At 35.7% G+C, this 26,496-nt stretch overlaps 1 protein-coding gene across 15 annotated transcripts in view; it reads right to left on the bottom strand.

Annotated features, from left to right (window-relative positions):
- LOC138603354 (proteoglycan 4-like) overlaps positions 1-26,496 on the bottom strand; it is a 58,975-nt gene that overhangs the window by 24,902 nt on the left and 7,577 nt on the right. For 13 of the 15 annotated variants that reach the window (XM_069675069.1, XM_069675079.1, XM_069675071.1 and 10 more), the window contains 4 exons: positions 11,623-11,713; positions 3,305-3,454; positions 2,652-2,780; positions 2,403-2,563 (listed from right to left, as the gene is read on the bottom strand). In XM_069675069.1, the coding sequence (XP_069531170.1) occupies positions 2,403-2,563; positions 2,652-2,780; positions 3,305-3,454; positions 11,623-11,713 (531 nt within the window). Of the gene's footprint in view, positions 1-2,402; positions 2,564-2,651; positions 2,781-3,304; positions 3,455-11,622; positions 11,714-12,676; positions 12,838-12,925; positions 13,055-13,579; positions 13,730-14,709; positions 14,900-23,138; positions 23,162-24,277; positions 24,301-25,416; positions 25,440-26,017; positions 26,108-26,226; positions 26,321-26,496 lie in introns of those variants that run through there. The other 2 variants (XM_069675083.1, XM_069675084.1) reach the window with 2 other exon arrangements.

Below are 26,496 nucleotides of genomic sequence, written 5' to 3'. Positions count from 1 at the left end.
GCGGTGTGGCTGAAAATATCTCTGTGAAGTGCCCAGGCAGCGTGACCCTTTCAGACTTTCTCCTGATAGTTCTGTGTGCCTGTGCTCTCACGGCTAAATGATCACATCAGTGTGTGACTGCTTGGTTGGCTCTGTTTCCACAGTCTCTGTTAGCAAACTAAGTGCTGGTTGTCTTGCCAAATAGAATTAGCTGTACATTACCGTTCAGAGTAAAACGCTGATTTCCGCTGGTTTAATGTGTACCTGCTTTGATAGTGTTGGTGGTGTAAAACAACGGTTGCGGTTGAGGTAATTTCCTGTTTTTACCAGTGTGTCCACCATATTGTATATCTAGCTAGCCTCTACTAGCCTGTGCGTGCATGACAGCCTCCTCTGCGGGGAGGGCTTTGGAGGCAGGACTGAGCGCCGTGGAGAGAGGGGGGGGGGGGGGGACCTGGAGGTTGTAATCTTTCAAATTTTGGAGCAAATCCCGCTCTCTTCTCCGTCTTACCTACTGCAGCTTTAAATCTCTACATGTTATAGTGGTCTCACATTCGGAACTTTGCACAGAGCACCAAGAACCTTTTGAGGAACAACACAGTGTGCTAATGCTAACAGAAGCCTGCTAACATGCTCACAAAGACAATGCTAGCATGCTAAATATTTCCGTTGCAAAAAGTAGTATATATACACATATGGATATGTACAAACCCAGCTTTCACCAAACTTCCTTCTGAAAAACTATGAAAATATGAAATGTGCCTTTTGAAAAAAAGTATTGTATCTTTGAGGGAAAAAACATGCTATTTGCATGCTAACAAAAACATATGAGGTACTACTTGCAGCAAGGATAGAGAGGTATATCTTTACCAGATTACTGAGCCTTGGGAAGTTTGCTTCGCGTCGGCCCCTTCTTGTCAGATGGGATACGATAGGGAAATGATGCCGCTAATGTTACCTGCTTCATAGCAGGTGTTTCAGGGCTGCAGCCGTCTTGTACAGCCACACAGTTCTCATACTCAGCTACGTGCCTCTATTTCTGATGTTGGAATAAGTTCGTCGTGCTGCTGCCTTTATTCGCCAATGACTTTCGACAGACTTTACGGCGGGGAATGGTTTGGTTTGTTACGATCCTCGGGGTTCGGTGTGTTTGTTTTGTTGTGTTTGTTCTTTGTCTGTGAGTCAGGACCGCGGCAGACGTCACCAGTGCCGTCAGAGGGAATCCCCGCAGGGAAACGCCTTGGGACCACCCACCGTCAGCAAATCGCAGTGTTTCCTCGGCTCCGCCCTCTTCTGTGCCATCGGTCTGGCGACCAATCACCTGCCGCCTCAGCGTCCAGCCTTAAGAGCCGCTTCGCGCGGTCGCGTAGGCCCTATTGTCTTTTGGATGGCCTAGAGTGCTGTGTCTCTTGTGTTGGCTGTTGTTAACTCGTGTTGAATAGTTATTGTAACGATAACTTAGTCCGATTTTCCAATCTAGATGTTAACTAGAAATGAGGCACTAGTTTTGTGTTACTTTGGGGAACTGGGCTTTAGGTTTAGTTGTTTGTTTGTCACATTCACATCACACTTAGGTTGTCTCCATTGTTAGTTCACACTAGGTTATGGGTGGCTGCTACTTTGTATTTCTGTTTTGACAGGTAAGTTTAGAGTAGTCAGCCAGAATGTTTTCGTTTACAATGTTTTCTTTGATATTCAGTTAGTAGGTAAAACTGAGGTAGAAAGAGGTTTTTGATTTTGCTTGTTTTATGATCTGGCGTCACCCGCCGCCCTCTCATATTGTTCTCTGCCTCCTTTGTGTTATAGTTTTGGGCCTGAAGAAGGTTTCCACTTTGTGTTTGAGATTTGACTTCGCTGTTAAACAATAAATGTCTTGCTTTGCCTGAGTACATCGGCGTTGTGTTGCTTCCCTTATCCCTAGGTTTCCAACATGGGTTGTAACAGCCATGGAGACACTGCAAACCCGAAACACCTCCAGATGACCGAGGGGACAGTTACTGATACTTACTATCAGTGTATGCCTTAATGCTGACATCTGGCCTGTGTCTGAGGTAAGCTCTTGGGGGATGGGCGTTACTATGAACTACAGAAGCGTGGCAGTGCCCTGCCGTGTTAACCCAAGTTAACTGAAAATAGATTTTCATTTTTTAAACTCTTCTGAAACCATGAGTTCAAATGAATCGATAAAAATACTGAATTCTACCTTATACTACTTTCTCCTACATAAAAATACTGATTTATACTTTAAACTACTAATAATACAATAAAAAGCTTCATATTACTACTTAATACTACTGCCTAACACAGAACTTTTTAAACTACTTTAAATAACTGCCAACTTATACTTAATTTACTCTACTTCAATACTAAACTGTTACTAAACTATTATGTATTTTGCAGCCCAACATTTATCCTCTTCATACCTTTGTTATATTGAACACCCTGCTTGAAGGCCCAACGAAGTGACCTGCCACCCACTTATAGGTGATTGGCTCGGCATCTGTGGTGTTGCCTTCACAGGTGAGATCACAGTAGGTCATCTCAGGGTTGCAGCTTTTGGAGATGGTTGGTTTAGAGACGGGAGCTGAAACAAGAAACAGAGAAAAATAAACATGGATGGATTAAAGGTGAAAAATAAAGAGTCAAGCTTTATTTAAAACTCCTCGACTTACAGATGACGTTGAGTTGAATCTTGGTGTTGGTGTCTTTGTCATTGATTTTCAGTGTGTAGAGGCCATTATCTTTTACAGTCAGTCCTGTGATTGTCAGCTCTCCGGTCACATCATTCAGCGTACAGCGGCCTTTAAATGAGCACAGACATGCTTACATTTATAATGTTGTAAATTCCCCATTTTACCCTAAAATTTGATTAATTTACTCATTGCTTAATATGAAATTGTCGTAATGGGATTTCAAGGGATTCTAATATTGTGTTAGTGGATGTCGGGCATTTTATTTAACTGCAAAAGGATTGTATGCTAAATTAAAGCGCACCAAAACACACATTACAATCATTTTGTCGATTGATTATTTATATGACACAGCACAACTAAATAAAAATTCTTTAAAAAATAATTAATTTACCCCTGGAAAGGGCCTTAATTTAATACATTTTCTGTGCTCCACTGATTCAGCACAAATCAGGGGTTCGTTGAAAATAAATCCCTTAAAATGTCTTTAATTTGAACTTCTGCAAACATACTAAAAACCTTGATTTGAATTAAGGTGTTTTCACATGTAAGTGAACATGCTTTGGAAGAATTCAGGAGTTTTTTTAAGTACAGTTATATTATAATAATGACAGTAAGTTAGAGTAAGAGTGTACCTTTGAATTGGCCGAAACACTTTGTCTTGCCATCATACAACTCTGCAGCGATGTGATCCCCATGTTTCCACTCTATATTGTCGATGGTAGGAGCCTTATCGGTTGGCGTGAGGACAACCTCATCACCTCTGGCTTTGAACACTGTCTCAGCTGCAAAACAAAACAAGAGAAAACATCACTAAATCTAACTTTTAATTCTTTAAATGCAGTCCTTTTCAGCAATTTGTGTTATTATGGTCACACTATCATTCCTGATCCATTTTTAAGTCCATGAGTAGCATACTAGCCACATAAAAGTAGTTTTTAAGCACTTACTAAAAGAGTAATTTCATTATTATATTGTATCATGTGTATGTTACACTGTTGGACCAAAGGCAGCATTATGTGGTGGAATATACGTATAAACCCTGAATTTACTACAGTTATTTTACAACTACATTTCCATTTCATGCTACGCCATACCTTTATTCCACTACAATTCAGAGAAAAGTACTGTATTATTTAATGCTTCATGAATATTTTAATGATAACGGAATGACTTGTAAAAGAGTATTTTGGCACTTGTACTGTTAAGGCCCTCCCCAATTATGGGCAGCATAATCCGGAAAAAGTCCATTCAAGTTTAACTAAAACTGTAGGCACACTGTACTGCTTCTAGAAGTTTCCACTGCAATCCTGCCTTAAGACTGGAGTAGTTCAAATGTGTGTGCCTTAATTTAAGTTTAATTTGATTTCTAAACATGTGATGAAGAAAAAGAACCACGTTTCCCCGTCGTGACGCAGTTAATATTCAGTTGCCACATGTCTGCTGCTATGTACCGGCTCTGTATAACTGTACAATAGTAATAGTAATAGTAATAATCATATTTTTCCTCTTCCAAAATCGTCTCAAATGAATTTGAACACTGCAAATGATGAGCACTAGAGCTAATACACTTCTATATTCGTGACACACATTCATGACATTCTCTTCCGGGATCGTATTTTTTTTATCTCCCTTCGTATGTCACCTTAAGACATTTGATATGCCTTTTTATATATAGAATTTCAGCTTGTGAATACAACAACTCTGTTTAAAAGACTACATATATATAAGTCTTCCATACAATTAACTTAGTTGTTGCAACACTTACGGGCGTTATCCGTCCTCGCAGTCGAACAGAGAAGAGCGACAAATAAAGCCGATGTTTTCAGCACCATCTTCTCAAAGAAAGCGAGACAAAAGCCACGTGAGACCGTCTTTTCTTAATATTTTATAACTTTCAAGTACTTAGAGGGAGCAAATACTAAAAACAAACGAAACAAAAAAGACCACACCTAATCGTCGACCAAATAGTGACTGTGACTGAAATCGAAAGCAACTTGGCCGGAAGAAAAAGGCAGGAAGTGTGTGGTGCGGTAGTAATGAAAAAATAGACCCCGCCTGAGCGTAATAAATCGTGTCAAAGAACGAGAAACTTGCTCAAAAAAATGACATATGTAAAAATAAAGTCATTTAAAAAAAAAAAATAATAGAACCAATCATCTTAATATAATTAATTTGTATTTTACATGAATAAGAAACCCTCTCTAAATCATTACTTAATATAAAAAAACCCTAATATCTCTAAATAATGATAATAACTCCAATCAAAAATTATATATTTAAAAAAATACTTCTCAAAATAATGACGTGTTATGAAACCAGCTTATACCAACCACCAAGCTATAACATCCCATGTCAGCAGATGACCAGTTCATTATTTAAAGATATTCAACAGATGTTTATGATAATGTCAGAATTTACTATTTGATTTAGAGTTCAGGCGTTTTAAACAAAACGTTTGCTAAAAGACATCACATTTGCCGGTGTTTTGCAGCATTTTCAAATAATTGAACGTGAACGTCTGTACCAAACTTCATTGCGACGCCACAAGTACCTAAAAACAGAACAATACTGAGGTATATGCAAAATGAGACACTTTTTTATTTAGGTTTGTATCATGTTTTATACATAAAAATACATAAAAATCCACACATATTTACACAACTGTAGCCCTTTTGGTCCATGGAGCTTGATTTCAAGTGGTACACCACAAAATCCAGCTATTTAGGTTTTACTATGCACCAAGAGATATCTGTTTGCAATGACTGATTCAGTTTTGAACAATACATCAGTTCAAACAGTGCTGTAGCAGCCAAACATGAAACCTGCAGGTAGAAAACAGCCTCGAAGACACATCCACGCTGTTGCATGTTAGTGTACTGAGTGACGCAGTGACAATACACCATGAGGCACCTGTGCTGCAGGTGTGGTGTTATAAACTCAGCTGGGACTACATTTGAACCTCCTCTCATTGTGCTTCTGATCCGTTAGAAACCACAGTGTTCTTTGGATGTAGTAAAGCAACATGATAGTATTTAAACAGGTCTGTCAGCTGTCTCACACTGATATGTTGATTCTCAGTACAAACATTTCACCTAGTTTTACATTCAATCTCAGTTTTCTGTGTGCACAAAAATAAACATGGAGCAACTGAAACAGACTTCCAGTGTGTCCCAAATACATATTACACTTTGGAAGAGGAGTTGCACATGTGTCAGTTCCTGTTATTTTAAAGTGGTTATGTTTGTTCTGATGGGTTAACTCCTACAATCGTACGCTGTGACAATCAGTATTTCTTGTATAGAAATAATGTGCAGTATGGATTTGGGACACATACAGCTGCAGTGATTGTAACGGCCCTCAAACAGGAAGTAACTATCAAATCTACAGCAGAACTACACACTATAAGAAGTGGACAGCAGGACCAAATTTATACATATATGTATATATATATATATATATGTACACACACACACACAAATTTTAAAAAATCCTAAAAACATTAAATAAAAACGATGACTTTGTCAGACTGTGTTTAAAGATGGCACAAAAATATATAAAAAAACTGCTTTTACTTTGAAAATGTGAAAAAGTAAAAGAGCAAAAGTTTAAAAATAAAGCCAAAAATACTGTGAAATCCATCTTCTTTAATACTTGTACATCTGCTTAATTACACCTGTTTATCTGAAATTGCACAACGAAGCCAAATTATTTGTTTGTTAACTAAAAAACATATTAAAAAACATTAAATATGTTGGCCATCTTTAAACACTGTCCACAAACTGTGGATACAGAGAAGGTGCGTGCCGCCCTCTGCTGGACAGATTAGCCACATCAGCAAAAATAAACACATAATGAACATGTGGCTCCAGCAGCAATAGCATGGAAAAAAGCATTGCACAAAGAAATGTGATAAATAATGAGCTTAAAGCTTTATATAAGTTCTCTCACAGTTAACAAAACATGTATGCAGGTATAAAGTCCATTGATTCCTTCCATGAGGTCAGATAGAGTTCATTTTTGACAAGAAAAAATACTTGGGTTTAAATAACAATCCAATAACGACAATTTAAATAAGGTTGGGCGACTAAAATGTTGAGTTTTGGTGCAAAAGAAATCGACAAAAAAAAATTCATTAATTAACACTTAAATCATAACAGTTGAATTATTTACAGACACGACGTGGCTTTGCAGCTGTAAGTGAATCCCTTTTGCATCATTCAAGTGTTGAAACAGTCACTTTAAGAGAAGCACCACCTTTACTGCTAAAATAACAAATGTTTTAAAAAAGGGATACCTGAGACAAAAACTCTTCTTCTGTTGTCGAATATACAAAAAAAAGTGGCACAGAAAATGAACCCGGGCCCTTAATACCTAAATGCAGAGATCTGTTTTGTTTGTTCAACAATTTAAATCAAAAAAAGATATTTATGAAGCCTGCTATGCTCTATTTTGTGAGATGTTTAAGACTCTTAAGACTGCAGATGTAAATAAGCTATGGGAGTGTTTTTTAATGCCAAAAGAGGAAGTCTACATGTGTGTAAAAACAGCCCGTTGTCAGCTCAATAAACAGGTCACTAAGAGCTTTGCTTAAACTTCATTAACTACTTTCTGTCGACTATTTCTCACAGAACTACCATCAAATGTTTAAATAACTTCATATTTTACTTTAACATACTGCTATGGTCATGTTGCACTGGACTGGAGCTGCAGGAAGCAAACATGTGCCGACACATTTGTGGATGTTATGGTGCTGAAACGAGTCGAGTAACTTTGAAATGTGCTGTGAGAAATCAGCAGCTATTTGTATAAATTTACATTTCTTCCTTTCTAAAGGATGGTGTCCATCCATCCATCCATTATCTACACCGCTTATCCTGTTCAGGGTCGCGGGGGGCTGGAGCCTATCCCAGCTGCCATTGGGCGAAGGGTGGGGTACACTCTGGACTGGTCGCCAGTCAATCACAGGGCCGACACATAGAGACAGACAACCTTTTGCACTCACACCCATGGGCAATTTTAGAGTCACCAATTAACCTTACAAGCATGTCTTTGGACTGTGGGAGAAAGCCGGAGACCCCGGAGGGAACCCACGCATGCACGAGGAGAACATGCAAACTCCGCACAGAGAGGCCCACCTTGCCCAAACCGGGGTTTGAACCGGTGACCTTCTAGCTGTGAGGCAACAGCGCTAACCACTGCACCACCCTGCAGCCGCCTTTCATGGTGTGTAGCTCCAAAACAGGACCGCCTTTAAGTACATACTGCACGAGACCAAACAGGTCAACGTGGCTGTTTAGCACCAGTCGATCTCTTACTGTCCCTGGGCAAGACACCGAACCCCAAATTGCTCCCGGTGGCCATCGGGTATGAATGCATAAATCATTAACGCTCAGAAGAGCGTCTGCTAAATGAAATTATAACATTGTAATTGTAGGACCACTGATTCTTGTACCTGTTGCATGAAGCAGATTCTGCATCACAAAAGTCATTTATGTTTTGAAATACTTCAGCTTTTGTTGCCATCTCGTGGATCGTCTGTTTCCTCTTCTTTGGGCGTTTCCTGGCTTCTTAGCTCCTCTGCAGAGTTCTCTGTGAAATGATTAAGTCACAGTCTTTTTCAAAATGCAGAATGAAGGTGTTAAATGTGATCTTTTTAAAGTTAAAACAGACCAAATACAGTAAACACTTGGTTTCAGCTTGGTTCTCTATGGTTCAAACACTGAGCTTGTTTTTTTCTTCAGTTGGGGGTAAAAGGTGTTGCATGTTCTGTTGGCCTGTTTTGCTTTGCTTCTTCCTTAAAATTGTGGGTCTTTATCGTGAACACATCCTGCTTTTACAAGTCAAAGATTACGTACATTTAATGTTGAAAAATTCCAAATGAACTGTACATTGTGAAAAAGCTACAAGCTTAAAAGTTCTTTTTTTTATGGCTTTCTCCAACTTGCTGATTTTAAAGATTTATATGTGCTGAAGCTTCCTTTGTGTACCATCCATATTTACAAAATCAATACCCTTTCTATCCCAATAAACTCAAAGTGCCAAAACCAAAACTCACCTGCTTCCTTGGTGGTTTGTGGGGACGCAGCGCTTGTCAGGTCCTGAGTGGATGTTTCAGCCGCCCCTGATGGCATCTCTGTCAAATAATACAACGTAGAAATGTGTTTATTTATAAGGGAAAATAATTTCAAAAAATGGCTGACCTTGTTTTATATTATTAGGTACAATACGGTACCTGCTTCCTTGGTGGTTTGTGGGGACGCAGCGCTTGCTTGGTCCTGGTTGGATGTTTCAGCCACCCCTGATGGCATCTCTATTAAATGATAGACCAAAAGCACATTTATGTTTCTTATGGAGCAAGTTTCAGGTAAAAACTGACAAAGAAACAAACATGGCTGACACAGGTGAATCCTACTGGGTTCCAAAGTTTGTTTTTTTACCTTTTTAATCATTTTTATTCAGGAAAGCAACAATTTTACATTCATTTTTGTAAACTTTCATCATTTAATTCTATTTAAATGAAAACCAGGAAGAACCTTATTATCGTTTCATGTGTATTTCATCTGTTTGTCTGTTTCTGGGGGTGGTAACGGGGTGTTATACCAGTCCTTTTGAATACAAAATGCTTCTTTGTAGTTGCAGGTACAAGTACTGGGTTAATGTACTCTGTAAACTGTTGTCGTCTTTTTTTCTTGTTTGCTTTGATAACATTTTACTCACCAAGTCCGTTGCAGTCATTTTGGGACAAAGCAGGTGTTGAGGGTGCTGAAAAAATAATGAAAAGAATAAAAAATAAAAAGAATATTTCCACTTCTGAACGCAAGCTGTAGTTCAAACTCCTTCTGTCAAAGTTTTAAACATGTTTCACATGAAGTGAAATAACATTTTACACACCTTCTGCATTGCAATCCAACGGAGTTTTGAACGTGTTTCACATATAGTTAAATAATTTACTCACCTGCGACATGGTTTGGTATATCCTGGTCCTGAACTCTTTCTGTCAGCATCACAGAGTTCTCTATTAAAAAATAATATAATTATCATGAGCAAAATACTAATTTCACATCGTGCAGATGCTTTTTATTGCTTAAAAATACAATTCAGGAAAGAAATCCAGGTGTTTACAGCTATTGTAGTTTAACCACATCACCTTAATCACTGATTGGAAAATAAAGGCACCTAAATATTAATTATAACCACATGTTGTAAAGCTGCATTAGCACTCATTTATTGTGCAAATTGTAGGTCAAAGCTGTTGAGAAAGTAGCTCCACTAAAGATGAAAGATTTTTATGCAAATGGTTAAAGAAAAGTTTAAACTGTGGAAATTGTCAATGTATATAAATATCATATCACTTGGATGGACTCTTTTCTAAATGCATTTGCAGAATAGATATTAAATACTTACAAATGTTGGATGCAAACAAGTTTAGCATGTTATAAACACAGAAAATGATGAACAATTATGATATTTTAAATAGACCACAGCTGAGAAATATGTACAACTATTCACTTGGCTAACAGTAGATTTAGTGGCTTACCTTCTGTTGTCCCTTGCTCCTGTTCTGTATTCAAGATAAGCAGATACATGTTGTTAATCACTGTTCGTCTTCATGAATATTCATGTTTTCTTTTGATATTCTGGTTTATTTCATCGTTAATACACAGCAGGTATTAAAAGTTAGCATGAGGTCATCACACCCTGATCCAGATCATTTCTACAAAGATGTGAAAGTGAAAACTGGTTTATTGTCACACTCAGAGTCATATTTCTTTTTATGGATTTTAAAACTTGTGCAACAATTATCTATAATAAATCTACTCGATGGTTTGGTGTGTATGTACATGGTTAGAAACTGCTCTTATTAAAAAGGCTTTAAATTTATACATACGTTTTTTTTTACATCGGCCTCTCAAGGACAGCCCACCTGTAAAAAGGAAGTATAATGTTGACATGGATTCAGACGTTGGCCTGTATTTGTTGACATTGACATGTTTGCTCTATTAAAAGTATGCCGAATTCTCTATGAGTGGTGCCTCTTCACAATCTGCCCATGTGTGTACAGCCAACTATCACTGCGATACTTTGATACTGAAAGAAACTTAAAAATGAGTCGATTCTAAATGAGGTTCTGCACTGCTTCAGCTGGAGTTAGCACTTGACAATATTCCCTCAGCTTTATCTGGTCTTTTTAAATATTGAACCTTTAGTCCTCTTTATCAAACAGTTATTTTTTGGTGCCAAGACTTAGCACCTTAAGGCACGCCGAAGAAAACACCAGATTTCTTACTGGTTTCTTTATTATTCTTTACTCTTTATTATAATTAGCTTAAATTTTACATTTAAATTCTGACTGGAACCTCAATTCATTGGCTTCCTGTTTCATCCTGCTCAAATTACAATTGCAACTTATTAGCAACGAACTATCATTACTTTCCCGTACACTCAGATCACACGATAAAGACTATTTACATTTATTTATTCTAAAAAAGATTCATAAGCCAATTATTTATTTTCGGGCAAAACATTTTCATTCATTGAATGAAGACTGAAATCTTTGTTCTACTTGTATTTTTTATTTATATTTAATTATTTCCCGATTAAAATCACTGTAAGGACTAACACATTTGGTAAAGCCAAATTCTCAGAAGAACAATGACGTGGCCAATCGATTTTAAAAGTAAAAAACATCAAAAAACATTCAATATTATAAATCAATACAATATTTTGTGACTTCTTACCTTTTCTGCGTTTGAGAATGAAAAATCTGATCAACAGAATCACTGCTGCTGCTGCAGGTATGACGAGTAAGATAAACAACCAGTACAGGGCTTCTACAAAATGAATGAATGGATAAATTCATCAAAAAGCAAAGGTACATTTTAATATAAAAAAACATTTAAATGGATAAACAGTGTTACTAAGGTAGATATTTGTTGGTGTGATTTCTCACCACTAGGCTTGAAGGGGTTGGGGATGCTTTCACTATGTGCTTCGCTGACTGGGTTGACCAAGATACACCTGAAACTGTCCTCCTCCATGTCCTGGAAATGAGTGAAAGATAATGTAAGCACCAAGGACAAGACAAAGACAGGAAAATTTAGCAATGAAACATTGAAGTGTTGAAACTCATGTGTCTGAAAGTTTTAAAATTTTAATTATCTTGTGTCCAGAAAACAAAACACATTTGATACATTAAATCTCTGTGTTTTCGCATTAGGAACTTTTTACAGAGCACCAAGAACCTTTTGAGGTACTCATCAATAAAAACATGGTGTGCTAACGCTAACAGAAGCCAGCTAACATGCTCACAAAAACAATGCTAACATGCTATAGCTAGCAGGTGAAATGGTTACTATGTTCTCCATTTAAGCTAAGAGTGTTAGCATGCTAACTTTTGCTAATAAGCGCATAATGTAGTACTTTATACTACTGCCTAGTGCCTATAGTACTACAAGCAGCCAATAACTTTATTTAGCTACTTAGAAATACTGTTTATAGAACTCAACCATACTTGATAGTACTACTTTAAGCTACTGCTAACTACTTAATAGTATTATACTACTGCCTACTACTTTATGTCACTGCTTAATACTTTATAATACTACTTTCTGCTACAAAAATCTACTTTCTACTACATTAAAATACTTATTTATACTTTACTAATAACACAATGAAAAACTACTTAATACTACTGCCTAACACTGTACTACTGTTTAATAATTCCTCTACTACTCTCTTTTTTAAACTACTTTAAATAACTGCTAACTTATACTTATACTTATATACTTTATATATATATATATATATATATTTCCTGGATTAACTGCACACTAAGCAGTATATAGATTTATGATAAACATCTTATGATACATATATCATACATCATTATCATTGTTACTGCTTGTTATAAAGAACTTGAGGTAAACAGGAAGTACAGCTGAGGCTGATGGGAATGTTATTAATGTTTCAATTATTTTGCAGCCTAAAGTTTATCCTCTTCATACCTTTGTTATATTGAACACCCTGCTTGAAGGCCCAACGGAGTCACCTGCCACCCACTTATAGGTGATTGGCTCGGCGTCTGTGGTGTTGCCTTCACAGGTGAGATCACAGTAGGTCATCTCAGGGTTGCAGCTTTTGGAGATGGTTGGTTGAGAGACGTGAGCTGAAACAAGAAACAGAGAAAAATAAACATGGATGGATTAAAGGGGAAAAATAAAGAGTCAAGCTTTATTTAAAACTCCTCTACTTACACATGACGTTGAGTTGAATCTTGGTGTTGGTGTATTTGTCGTTGATTTTCAGTGTGTAGAGGCCATTATCTTGTCCAGTCAGTCCTGTGATTGTCAGCTCTCCGGTCAAATGATTCAGCGTACAGCGGTCTTTAAATGAGCACAGACATGGTTACATTTATAATGTTGTAAATTCCCCATTTTACCCTAAAATTTGATTTATTTACTCATTGCTTAATATGAAATTGTCGTAATGGGATTTCAAGGGATTCTAATATTGTGTTAGTGGATGTCGGGCATTTTATTTAACTGCAAAAGGATTGTATGCTAAATTAAAGCGCACCAAAACACATGTTACAATCATTTTGTCAATTCATTATTTATATGACACAGCACAACTAAATAAAAATCCTTTAAAAAAATAATTAATTTACCCCTGGAAAGGGCCTTAATTTAATACATTTTCTGTGCTCCACTGATTCAGCACAAATCAGGGGTTCGTTGAAAATAAATCCCTTAAAATGTCTTTAATTTGAACTTCTGCAAACATACTAAAAACCTTGATTTGAATTAAGGTGTTTTCACATGTAAGTGAACATGCTTTGGAAGAATTCAGGAGTTTTTTAAAGTACAGTTATATTATAATAATGACAGTAAGTTAGAGTAAAAGTGTACCTTTGAATTGGCCGAAACACTTCGTCTTGCCATCATACAACTCTGCAGCCATGTCAGCCCCATGTTTCCACTCTATATTGCGGATGGGAGGAGCCTTATCGGTTGGCATGAGGACAACCTCATCACCTTTGGCTTTGAACACTGTCTCAGCTGCAAAACAAAACAAGAGAAAACATCACTAAATCTAACTTTTAATTCTTTAAATGCAGTCCTTTTCAGCAATTTGTGTTATTATGGTCACACTATCAGTCCTGATCCATTTTTAAGTCCATGAGTAGCATACTAGCCACATAAAAGTAGTTTTTAAGCACTTACTAAAAGAGTAATTTCATTATTATATTGTATCATGTGTATGTTACACTGTTGGACCAAAGGCAGCATTATGTGGTGGAATATACGTATAAACCCTGAATTTACTACAGTTACTTTAATACTACATTTCCATTTCATGCTACGCCATACCTTTATTCCACTACAATTCAGAGAAAAGTACTGTATTATTTAATGCTTCATGAATATTTTAATGATAACGGAATGACTTGTAAAAGAGTATTTTGGCACTTGTACTGTTAAGGCCCTCCCCAATTATGGGCAGTATAATCCGGAAAAAGTCCATTCAAGTTTAACTAAAACTGTAGGTACACTGTACTGCTTCTAGAAGTTTCCACTGCAATCCTGCCTTAAGACTGGAGTAGTTCAAATGTGTGTGCCTTAATTTAAGTTTAATGTGATTTCTAAACATGTGATGAAGAAAAAGAACCACGTTTCCCCGTCGTGACGTAGTTAATATTCAGTTGTCACATGTCTGCTGCTATGTACCGGCTCTGTATAACTGTACAATAGTAATAGTAATAATCATATTTTTCCTCTTCCAAAATCGTCTCAAATGAATTTGAACACTGCAAATGATGAGCACTAGAGCTAATACACTTCTATATTCATGACACACATTCATGACATTCTCTTCCGGGATCGTATTTTTTTTTTTATCTCCCTTCGTATGTCACCTTAAGACATTTGATATGCCTTTTTATCTATAGAATTTCAGCTTGTGAATGTAACAACTCTGTTTAAAAGGCTACATATATATAAGTCTTCCATACAATTAACTTAGTTGTTGCAACACTTACGGGCGTTATCCGTCCTCGCAGTCGAACAGAGAAGAGCGACAAATAAAGCCAACGTTTTCAGCACCATCTTCTCAAAGAAAGCGAGACAAAAGCCGCGTGAGACCGTCTTTTCTTAATATTTTATAACTTTCAAGTACTTAGAGGGAGCAAATACTAAAAACAAACGAAACAAAAAAGACCACACCTAATCGTCGACCAAATAATGACTGTGACTGAAATCGAAAGCAATTTTTTTATTGGCTGTCACCAGTTGTCATCATAATACTGTATCCGCCATGGTAATGAAAACATAGACCCCGCCTGAGCGTAATAAATCGTGTCAAAGAACGAGAAACTTGCTCAAAAAAATGACATATGTAAAAATAAAGTCATTTAAAAAATAAAATAAAATAGAACCAATCATCTTAATATAATTAATTTGTATTTTACGTGAATAAGAAACCCTCTCTAAATCATTACTTAATATAAAAAAACCCTAATATCTCTAAATAATGATAATACCTCCAATCAAAAATTATATATTTAAAAAAATACTTCTCAAAATAATGACTAAAAATGTTGTGTTATGAAACCAGCTTATACCAACAACCAAGCTATAACATCCCGTGTCAGCAGATGACCAGCTCATTATTTAAAGATATTCAACAGATGTTTATGATAATGTCAGAATTTACTATTTGATTTAGAGTTCAGGCGTTTTAAACAAAACGTTTGCTAAAAGACATCACATGTGCTGGTGTTTTGCAGCAACGTGAGCGTCTGTACCAAACTTCATTGCGACGCCACAAGTACCTAAAAACAGAACAATACTGAGGTATATGCAAAATGAGACACTTTTTTTATTTAGGTTTGTATCATGTTTTATACATAAACATACATAAAAATCCACACATATTTACACAACTGTAGCCCTTTTGGTCCATGGAGCTTGATTTCAAGTGGTACACCACAAAATCCAGCTATTTAGGTTTTACTATGCACCAAGAGATATCTGTTTGCAATGACTGATTCAGTTTTGAACAGTACATCAGTTCAAACAGTGCTGTAGCAGCCAAACATGAAACCTGCAGGTAGAAAACAGCCTCGAAGACACATCCACGCTGTTGCATGTTAGTGTACTGAGTGACGCAGTGACAATACACCATGAGGCACCTGTGCTGCAGGTGTGGTGTTATAAACTCAGCTAGGACTACATTTGAACCTCCTCTCATTGGGCCTCATTTACGAACAGTGCGTAAGCACAAATCTGTGCTTGAACTGTGCGTATGCACGTTTGACGCACAAATCTGGGATTCATCAATTTGTTCTTACCTAAATTTCTTCGTACTCTGCGGACAAATGTAGAACTCCCTCAGACCATGCGTACGCACAAATGATGAAAGAAATGTCCTAGGAAATGTTAACACACACCCTTTTAACTAAATGCATACTACATTAAAACTTCATTTATTGAAAAAGAAAAAGGCTTTAATAGACAACAATAATTGAATTTACTAATGTATGGACCAAACGTAAATGCCATGTCATCCTCATATTTTATTGTCATATAATTAAAATCTTCAATTATAGCAGTTGAATTAGTTTATTAAGTTTACAATAGAGTAGACCATATGAAAATGTTCATATTGAAGTGTAACACTTTTGTTACAATTGTTTCTTTTTCTGCTGATGTGAAATTTTTCTTTTTACCTTTTGAGGCCATCTTTCACGTTCTTTCAGCTTCTCCGTAACACCGCTCTCTTCATGCTGTACCAAACAGATGTCCTTATATGGAGAAATAGAGGCGTGGCAGTATGCTGATTGCAGATCGCGGACACGCGCCTGTCAATTTAGAATGGTTCTGATTTACTAACATACGCACGGTGGTGAGAACAAAATTGGCCGGTACGCACGTGTCATAAATCCGACGGTGATTTTGCGCAAGTACTTATTTTTTGCGGAGAGTAAGAACATTTCTGCGCAGATATTAGTGAATAAGGCCCATTGTGCTTGTGATCCGTTAGAAACCACAGTGTTCTTTGGATGTAGTAAAGCAACATGATAGTATTTAAACAGGTCTGTCAGCTGTCTCACACTGATATGTTGATTCTCAGTACAAACATTTCACCTAGTTTTACATTCAATCTCAGTTTTCTGTGTGCACAAAAATAAACATGGAGCAACTGAAACAGACTTCCAGTGTGTCCCAAATACATATTACACTTTGGAAGAGGAGTTGCACATGTGTCAGTTCCTGTTATTTTTAAATGGTTATGTTTGTTCTGATGGGTTAACTCCTACAATCGTACGCTGTGACAATCAGTATTTCTTGTATAGAAATAATGTGCAGTATGGATTTGGGACACATACAGCTGCAGTGATTGTAACGGCCCTCAAACAGGAAGTAACTATCAAATCTACAGCAGAACTACACACTATGAGAAAGGGGCAGCAGGACCAAATTTTTATATATATGTACACACACACACACACACACACAAATTTTAAAAAATCCTAAAAACATTAAATAAAAACGATGACTTTGTCAGACTGTGTATAAAGATGGCACAAAAATATATTAAAAAACTGCTTTTACTTTGAAAATGTGAAAAAGTAAAAGAGCAAAAGTTGAAAAATAAAGCCAAAAATACTGTGAAATCCATCTTCTTTAATACTTGTACATCTGCTTAATTACACCAGTTTATCTGAAATTGCACAACAAACGCCAAATTATTTGTTTGTTAACTAAAAAACATATTAAAAAACATTAAATATGTTGGCCATCTTTAAACACTGTCCACAAACTGTGGATACAGAGAAGCTGCGTGCCGCCCTCTGCTGGACAGATTAGCCACATCAGCAAAAATAAACGCATAATGAACATGTGGCTCCAGCAGCAATAGCATGGAAAAAAGCATTGCACAAAGAAATGTGATAAATAATGAGCTTAAAAGCTTTATATAAGTTCTCTCACAGTTAACAAAACATGTATGCAGGTATAAAGTCCATTGATTCCTTCCATGAGGTCAGATAGAGTTCATTTTTGACCTCCTAAATATCGAAAAAGTCGACTATTTCTCACAGAACTACCATCAAATGTTTAAATAACTTCATATTTTACTTTAACATACTGCTATGGTCATGTTGCACTGGACTGGAGCTGCAGGAAGCAAACATGTCCATCGGGTATGAATGCATAGATCATTAACGCTCAGAAGAGCGTCCGCTAAATAAAATTGTAACATTGTAATTGTAGGACCACTGATTCTTGTACCTGTTGCATGAAGCAGATTCTGCATCACAAAAGTCATTTATGTTTCGAAATACTTCAGCTTTTGTTGCCATCTCGTGGATCGTCTGTTTCCTCTTCTTTGGGCGTTTCCTGGTGTCTTAGCTCCTCTGCAGAGTTCTCTGTGAAATGATTAAGTCAGTCTTTTTCAAAATGCAGAATGAAGGTGTTTAATGTGATCTTTTTAAAGTTAAATTCTGACTATAAAAAACAGACCAAATACAGTAAACACTTGGTTTCAGCTTGGTTCTCTATGGTTCAAACACTGAGCTTGTTTTTTTCTTCAGTTGGGGATAAAAGGTGTTGCATGTTCTGTTGGCCTGTTTTGCTTTGCTTCTTCCTTAAAATTGTGGGTCTTTATCATGAACACATCCTGCTTTTACAAGTCAAAGATTACGTAAATTTAATGTTGAAAAATTCCAAATGAACTGTACATTGTGAAAAAGCTACAAGCTTAAAAGTTCTTTTTTTTATGGCTTTCTCCAACTTGCTGATTTTAATGATTTATATGTGCTGAAGCTTCCTTTGTGTACCATCCATATTTACAAAATCAATACCCTTTTTATCCCAATAAACTCAAAGTACCAAAACCAAAACTCACCTGCTTCCTTGGTGGTTTGTGGGGACGCAGCGCTTGTCAGGTCCTGAGTGAATGCATCTCTGTCAAATAATACAACGTAGAAATGTATTTATTTATAAGGGAAAATAATTTCAAAAAATGGCTGACCTTGTTTTATATTATTAGGTACAATACGGTACCTGCTTCCTTGGTGGTTTGTGGGGACGCAGCGCTTGCTTGGTCCTGGTTGGATGTTTCAGCCGCCCCTGATGGCATCTCTATTAAATGATAGACCAAAAGCACATTTATGTTTCTTATGGAGAAAGTTTCAGGTAAAAACTGACAAAGAAACAAACATGGCTGACACGGCTTAATACTTTTACTACAATGAGTTTTTGCTCACCTGTGTCTTCGCTGGTATCTGGGGCCGCAGCCTGTGGCGGCTCCTGACTCAGTCCTCCAGGAACCACTGAATTAAGTGACGAAATAAAAATCATCAGAGCCACAATGCAGCTTATTCACTGATGTGAAACTGGTTCAAGAATCAGCAATAATGTGGGAATATATTCCCTACATCTGCTGGTAGTCGGGTTCAAGCCACCCCTCTCTTGTGCTTTTAATTCTTCGTCTTGTCCAATTTGTAAGCACTAATTTTATTTGGAAAAATTCAATTTTATCAGCAAAACTATAAGAAAAGCTTCTAAGACGTTATGTTACTGTCCTGATTGAGGTAAGGCTAGTTTTTACTACATTTACAAACAAAGGGGTTGGGTGCGATTCAATAGGGTCACAAGATTAGTCTTTAGGGTTGTAAATAAAGTTCTGCTACACACATTTGTTCAATTGTTTTTACTTTTCAATAATCTGGGTGTTGAAAAACTCCTTTATGATCCTCAATAATGAAAATTTGCCCGATTTGTTTGTGCTTGTTCATCTGAAAATCACTGAAAAAAAAGGATATTTCCACCCCCGAATACAAGCTGTAGTTCAAAAGTTAAAATAACTTTGTTATTAAAAATACGACTCCTTCTGTCAAAGTTTTAAAACATGTTTCCCATGAAATTAAATGACACTTTACCCACCAGTGACACGGTCAGGTTGTTCCTCATTGGCTTCCAAAAGCTTCCTGGCAGGCTCATTAAAATAAAACACTATTCCTGTATAAAAGATAAGCAATACGTTAATCACTGTTATTCTACATTAATCATCTTTTCTTTTGTTATTCTGGTTTATTTGATTGTTAATACACAGCAGTTAGCAGTTAGCATGAGGTCATCACACCCTGACTTCGATCATTTCAACAAAGATGTGAAAGTGAAAACTGGTTTATTCTCACACTCAGAGTCATATTTCTTTTTATGGATTTTCAAACTTGTGCAACAATTATCTATAATAAATCCACACTATGGTTTGGTTTATATGTGGTTGTATGGTTAGAAACTGCTCTTATTAAAATATAAAAAAATATTAAAATGGCTTTAAATGTATACATTTATACCAGGTTTTTCACGTAGGCTTCTAAAGGACAGCCCACCTGTAAAAAGGAAGTATTATATTGACATGGATTCAGACGTTGGCCTGTATTTGTTGACATTGACATGTTTGCTCTATTAAAAGTATGCCGAATTCTCTATTAGTGGTGCCTCTTCACAATCTGCCCATGTGTGTACAGCCAACTATCACTGCGATACTTTGATACTGAAAGAAACTTTAAAATAGGTTGATTCTAAATGAGGTTCTGCACTGCTTCAGCTGGAGTTAGCACTTGACAATATTCCCTCAGCTTTATCTGGTCTTTTTAACTATTGAACCTTTAGTCCTCTTTATTAAACAGTTATTTTTTGATTTTAAGACTTAGTTTTGTTGCTAATAAGTTGTGTAAAACATTATATCTATCATTACTTTCCCGTACACTCAGATCACAGCATAAATACTATTTATATTTATTTCTGCTAAAAAAAGATTAGAACGCCAATTATGTATTTTTGATATAAATATTATCATTCATTTAATGAAGACTGGTTTCAGTACGACTGTCAAAGTTTTGAACATGTTTCACATGAAGGTGAATAACACTTTGACAACCTATGACACGGCGAGGATCTCTGTGTTCTCTATCAAAAATAAAAGTGGCTTACCATTCGTTGTCTTCAGCGCTATCCTGTATTAAAGATAAGCAAATAAATGTTGTTAATCACTGTTATTCTTCATGAATATTCATCTTTTCTTTTGTTATTCTGGTTTATTTGATTGTTGAGACACAGAAGTTGTTATACAAAGTTAGCATGAGGTCATCACACCCTGATGTGGATCATTTCAACAAAGACACATGAAAGTTTATTCTCACACTCAGAGTCATATTTCTTTTTATGGATTTTAAAACTTTTAAAACTTGTGCAACAATTATATATATAATAATTCTACTCGAAGGTTTGGTGTTTACGTATATGGTACACACCCCACCTGTAAAAAGGAAGTATTATGTTGACATGGATTCAGACGTTGGCCTGCATTTGTTGAATAAATTGATTACAAAGCAAAGCAACAATTATATATAAAAAAATTTTACTCCAAGGTTTGGTGTGTATGTATATGGTAAGAAACTGCTTTTATCAAAATTGCTTTCAATTTATACATACGAGGTTGGCAAAGTCGTCATCGTCGTCGTCGCGTCGTCGTCGTATGTTTCAGACACCACCTGTAAAAAGGAAGTATTATGTTGACATGGATTCAGACGTTGGCCTGTATTTGTTGACATTGACATGTTTGCTCTATTAAAAGTATGCTGAATTCTCTATTAGTGGTGCCTCTTCACAATCTGCCCATGTGTGTACAGCCAACTATCACTGCGATACTTTGATACTGAAAGAAACTTAAAAATGAGTCGATTCTAAATGAGGTTCTGCACTGCTTCAGCTGGAGTTAGCACTTGACAATATTCCCTCAGCTTTATCTGGTCTTTTTAAATATTGAACCTTTAGTCCTCTTTATCAAACAGTTATTTTTTGGTGCCAAGACTTAGATATAATGTTTTACACTAAACTTGTTATAAACACAGCGGCAGAGGAAACGTCACATTTCTCAATGGCTTCTTTATTATAATTAGCTGAAATTTTAACTTGAAATTCTTACAAGAGCCTTAATTCATTTCCTGTTTCATCCTGCTCAAATTACAATTGCAACTTATTAGCAACAAAACTATCATTACTTTCCCGTACACTCAGATCACAGCATAAATACTATTTATATTTATTTCTGCTAAAAAAAGATTAGAAAGCCAATTATGTATTTTTGATATAAATATTATCATTCATTTAATGAAGACTGGTTTCAGTACGACTGTCAAAGTTTTGAGCATGTTTCACATGAAGTTGAATAACACTTTGACAACCTTTGACACGGCGAGGATCTCTGTGTTCTCTATCAAAAATAAAAGTGGCTTACCATCTGTAGTATTCTGCACTTTCCTGTATTAAAGATAAGCAAATAAATGTTGTTAATCACTGTTATTCTTCATGAATATTCATCTTTTCTTTTGTTATTCTGGTTTATTTCATCGTTAATACACAGCAGTTATTAAAAGTTAGCATGAGGTCATCACACCCTGATCCGGATCATTTCTACAAAGATGTTAAAGTGAAAACTGGTTTATTCTCACACTCAGAGTCATATTTCTTTTTATGGATTTTCAAACTTGTGCAACAATTATCTATAATAAATCGACACTATGGTTTGGTTTATATGTGGTTGTAAGATTAGAAACTGCTCTTATTAAAATATAAAAAATGATTAAAATGGCTTTAAATTTATACATTTATACCGGGTTTTTCACGTAGGCTTCTAAAGGACAGCCCACCTGTAAAAAGGAAGTATAATGTTGACATGGATTCAGACGTTGGCCTGTATTTGTTGACATTGACATGTTTGCTCTATTAAAAGTATGCCGAATTCTCTATTAGTGGTGCCTCTTCACAATCTGCCCATGTGTGTACAGCCAACTATCACTGCAATACTTTGATACTGAAAGAAACTTCAAAATGAGTCGATTCTAAATGAGGTTCTGCACTGCTTCAGCTGGAGTTAGCGCTTGACAATATTCCCTCAGCTTTATCTGGTCTTTTTAAATATTGAACCTTTAGTCCTCTTTATCAAACAGTTATTTTTTGGTGCCAAGACTTAGATATAATGTTTTACACTAAACTTGTTATAAACACAGCGGCAGAGGAAACGTCACATTTCTCAATGGTTTCTTTATTATAATTAGCTTCAATTTTAACTTGAAATTCTTACAAGAGCCTTAACTCATTTCCTGTTTCATCCTGCTCAAATTACAATTGCAACTTATTAGCAACAAAACTATCATTACTTTCCCGTACACTCAGATCACAGCATAAATACTATTTATATTTATTTCTGCTAAAAAAAGATTAGAACGCCAATTATGTATTTTTGATATAAATATTATCATTCATTTAATGAAGAGTGGTTTCAGTACGACTGTCAAAGTTTTGAGCATGTTTCACATGAAGTTGAATAACACTTTGACAACCTTTGACACGGCGAGGATCTCTGTGTTCTCTATCAAAAATAAAAGTGGCTTACCATCCGTTGTCTTCTGCGCTTTCCTGTATTAAAGATAAGCAAATACATGTTGTTAATCACTGTTATTCTTCATGAATATTCATCTTTTCTTTTGTTATTCTGGTTCATTTGATTGTTGAGACACAGAAGTTGTTATACAAAGTTAGCATGAGGTCATCACACCCTGATGTGGATCATTTCAACAAAGACACATGAAAGTTTATTCTCACACTCAGAGTCATATTTCTTTTTATGGATTTTAAAACTTGTGCAACAATTATCTATAATAAATCTACACTATGGTTTGGTGTGTATGTACATGGTTAGAAACTGCTTTCATCAAAATTGCTTTAAATTTATACATATGGGGTTGTCAAATTCGTCGTATGTGAAAACATTTGTTTCAAACAACACCTGTAAAAAGGAAGTATTATGTTGACATGGATTCAGACATTGGCCTGTATTTGTTGACATTGACATGTTTGCTCTATTAAAAGTATGCCGAATTCTCTATTAGTGGTGCCTCTTCACAATCTGCCCATGTGTGTACAGCCAACTATCACTGCAATACTTTGATACTGAAAGAAACTTCAAAATGAGTCGATTCTAAATGAGGTTCTGCACTGCTTCAGCTGGAGTTAGCGCTTGACAATATTCCCTCAGCTTTATCTGGTCTTTTTAAATATTGAACCTTTAGTCCTCTTTATCAAACAGTTATTTTTTGGTGCCAAGACTTAGATATAATGTTTTACACTGAACTTGTTATAAACACAGCGGCAGAGGAAACGTCACATTTCTCAATGGTTTCTTTATTATAATTAGCTTCAATTTTAACTTGAAATTCTTACAAGAGCCTTAACTCATTTCCTGTTTCATCCTGCTCAAATTACAATTGCAACTTATTAGCAACAAAACTATCATTACTTTCCCGTACACTCAGATCACAGCATAAATACTATTTATATTTATTTCTGCTAAAAAAAGATTAGAACGCCAATTATGTATTTTTGATATAAATATTATCATTCATTTAATGAAGAGTGGTTTCAGTACGACTGTCAAAGTTTTGAGCATGTTTCACATGAAGTTGAATAACACTTTGACAACCTTTGACACGGCGAGGATCTCTGTGTTCTCTATCAAAAATAAAAGTGGCTTACCATCCATTGTCTTCTGCTCTCTTCTGTATTAAAGATAAGCAAATACATGTTGTTAATCACTGTTATTCTTCATGAATATTCATCTTTTCTTTTGTTATTCTGGTTCATTTGATTGTTGAGACACAGAAGTTGTTATACAAAGTTAGCATGAGGTCATCACACCCTGATGTGGATCATTTCAACAAAGACACATGAAAGTTTATTCTCACACTCAGAGTCATATTTCTTTTTATGGATTTTAAAACTTGTGCAACAATTATCTATAATAAATCTACACTATGGTTTGGTGTGTATGTACATGGTTAGAAACTGCTTTCATCAAAATTGCTTTAAATTTATACATATGGGGTTGTCAAATTCGTCGTATGTGAAAACATTTGTTTCAAACAACACCTGTAAAAAGGAAGTATTATGTTGACATGGATTCAGACGTTGGCCTGTATTTGTTGACATTGACATGTTTGCTCTATTAAAAGTATGCCGAATTCTCTATTAGTGGTGCCTCTTCACAATCTGCCCATGTGTGTACAGCCAACTATCACTGCGATACTTTGATACTGAAAGAAACTTCAAAATGAGTCGATTCTAAATGAGGTTCTGCACTGCTTCAGCTGGAGTTAGCACTTGACAATATTCCCTCAGCTTGATCTGGTCTTTTTAAATATTGAACCTTTAGTCCTCTTTATCAAACAGTTATTTTTTGGTTTTAAGACTTAGATATAATGTTTTACACTAAACTTGTTATAAACACAGCGGCAGAGGAAACGTCACATTTCTCAATGGTTTCTTTATTATAATTAGCTTCAATTTTAACTTGAAATTCTTACAAGAGCCTTAATTCATTTCCTGTTTCATCCTGCTCAAATTACAATTGCAACTTATTAGCAACAAAACTATCATTACTTTCCCGTACACTCAGATCACAGCATAAATACTATTTATATTTATTTCTGCTAAAAAAAGATTAGAACGCCAATTATGTATTTTTGATATAAATATTATCATTCATTTAATGAAGACCGGTTTCAGTACGACTGTCAAAGTTTTGAGCATGTTTCACATGAAGTTGAATAACACTTTGACAACCTTTGACACGGCGAGGATCTCTGTGTTCTCTATCAAAAATAAAAGTGGCTTACCATAAGACGTATTCTGCTCTCTTCTGTATTAAAGATAAGCAAATAAATGTTGTTAATCACTGTTATTCTTCATGAATATTCATCTTTTCTTTTGTTATTCTGGTTCATTTGATTGTTGAGACACAGAAGTTGTTATACAAAGTTAGCATGAGGTCATCACACCCTGATGTGGATCATTTCAACAAAGACACATGAAAGTTTATTGTCACACTCAGAGTCATATTTCTTTTTATGGATTTTAAAACTTTTAAAACTTGTGCAACAATTATATATATAATAATTCTACTCGAAGGTTTGGTGTTTATGTATATGGTACACACCCCCCCTGTAAAAAGGAAGTATTATGTTGACATGGATTCAGACGTTGGCCTGTATTTGTTGACATATTTGCTCTATTAAAAGTATGCTGAATTCTCTATGTGTGTACAGCCAACTATCACTGCGACACTTTGATACTGAAAGAAACTTAAAAATGAGTCGATTCTCAATGAGGTTCAGTCGATTTTAAAAGTACAGTAACGGTAATATATGAAGTAATGCATATAAAACATCAATAAATATTAAATATTTTAAATCAGAACAATATTTTATGACTTCTTACCTTTTATGTATTTGAAAATGAAATATAGGATCAACAGAATCACTGCTGCTACAACTATGATGGTTGAGATGTGCGACCGGTTCAGGACTCCTACAAAATGAATGAATGAATAAATTCATTAAAAAGCAAAGCTCCATTTTAATATAGAAAAACATTTAAATGGATACACAGTGTTACGGAGGTAGATATTTGTTGGCGTGATTACTCACCACTAGTCTTGAAGGGGTTGGGGATGCTTTCACTATGCTCTTCCCTGCCGAATGGGTCGACCATGATACAACTGAAACTGTCCTCCTCCATATCCTGGAAATGAGTGAAAGATAACATCAGCTCAATCAATTACTTCTGTCTGAGACTTTTGACAATTTGAATTATCTTGCATCCATAAACCAAAACACATTTTATACATTAAAGATGCAGTAGGTAACATTATTAAAAATACCTTTTTTCCTATTTGCTCAAACTGTCACTTTAAACAT

The sequence above is a fragment of the Semicossyphus pulcher genome, unplaced genomic scaffold (assembly GCF_022749685.1).
Source record: "Semicossyphus pulcher isolate SPU_LCO1_2020_fin unplaced genomic scaffold, fSemPul1.0.p SCAF_24, whole genome shotgun sequence".
In the NCBI taxonomy this organism is placed as follows: Eukaryota; Metazoa; Chordata; class Actinopteri; order Labriformes; family Labridae; genus Semicossyphus; species Semicossyphus pulcher.
The sequence above is the reverse complement of the archived record's forward strand: the minus strand, read 5'-3'. Positions and strand labels throughout refer to the sequence as shown.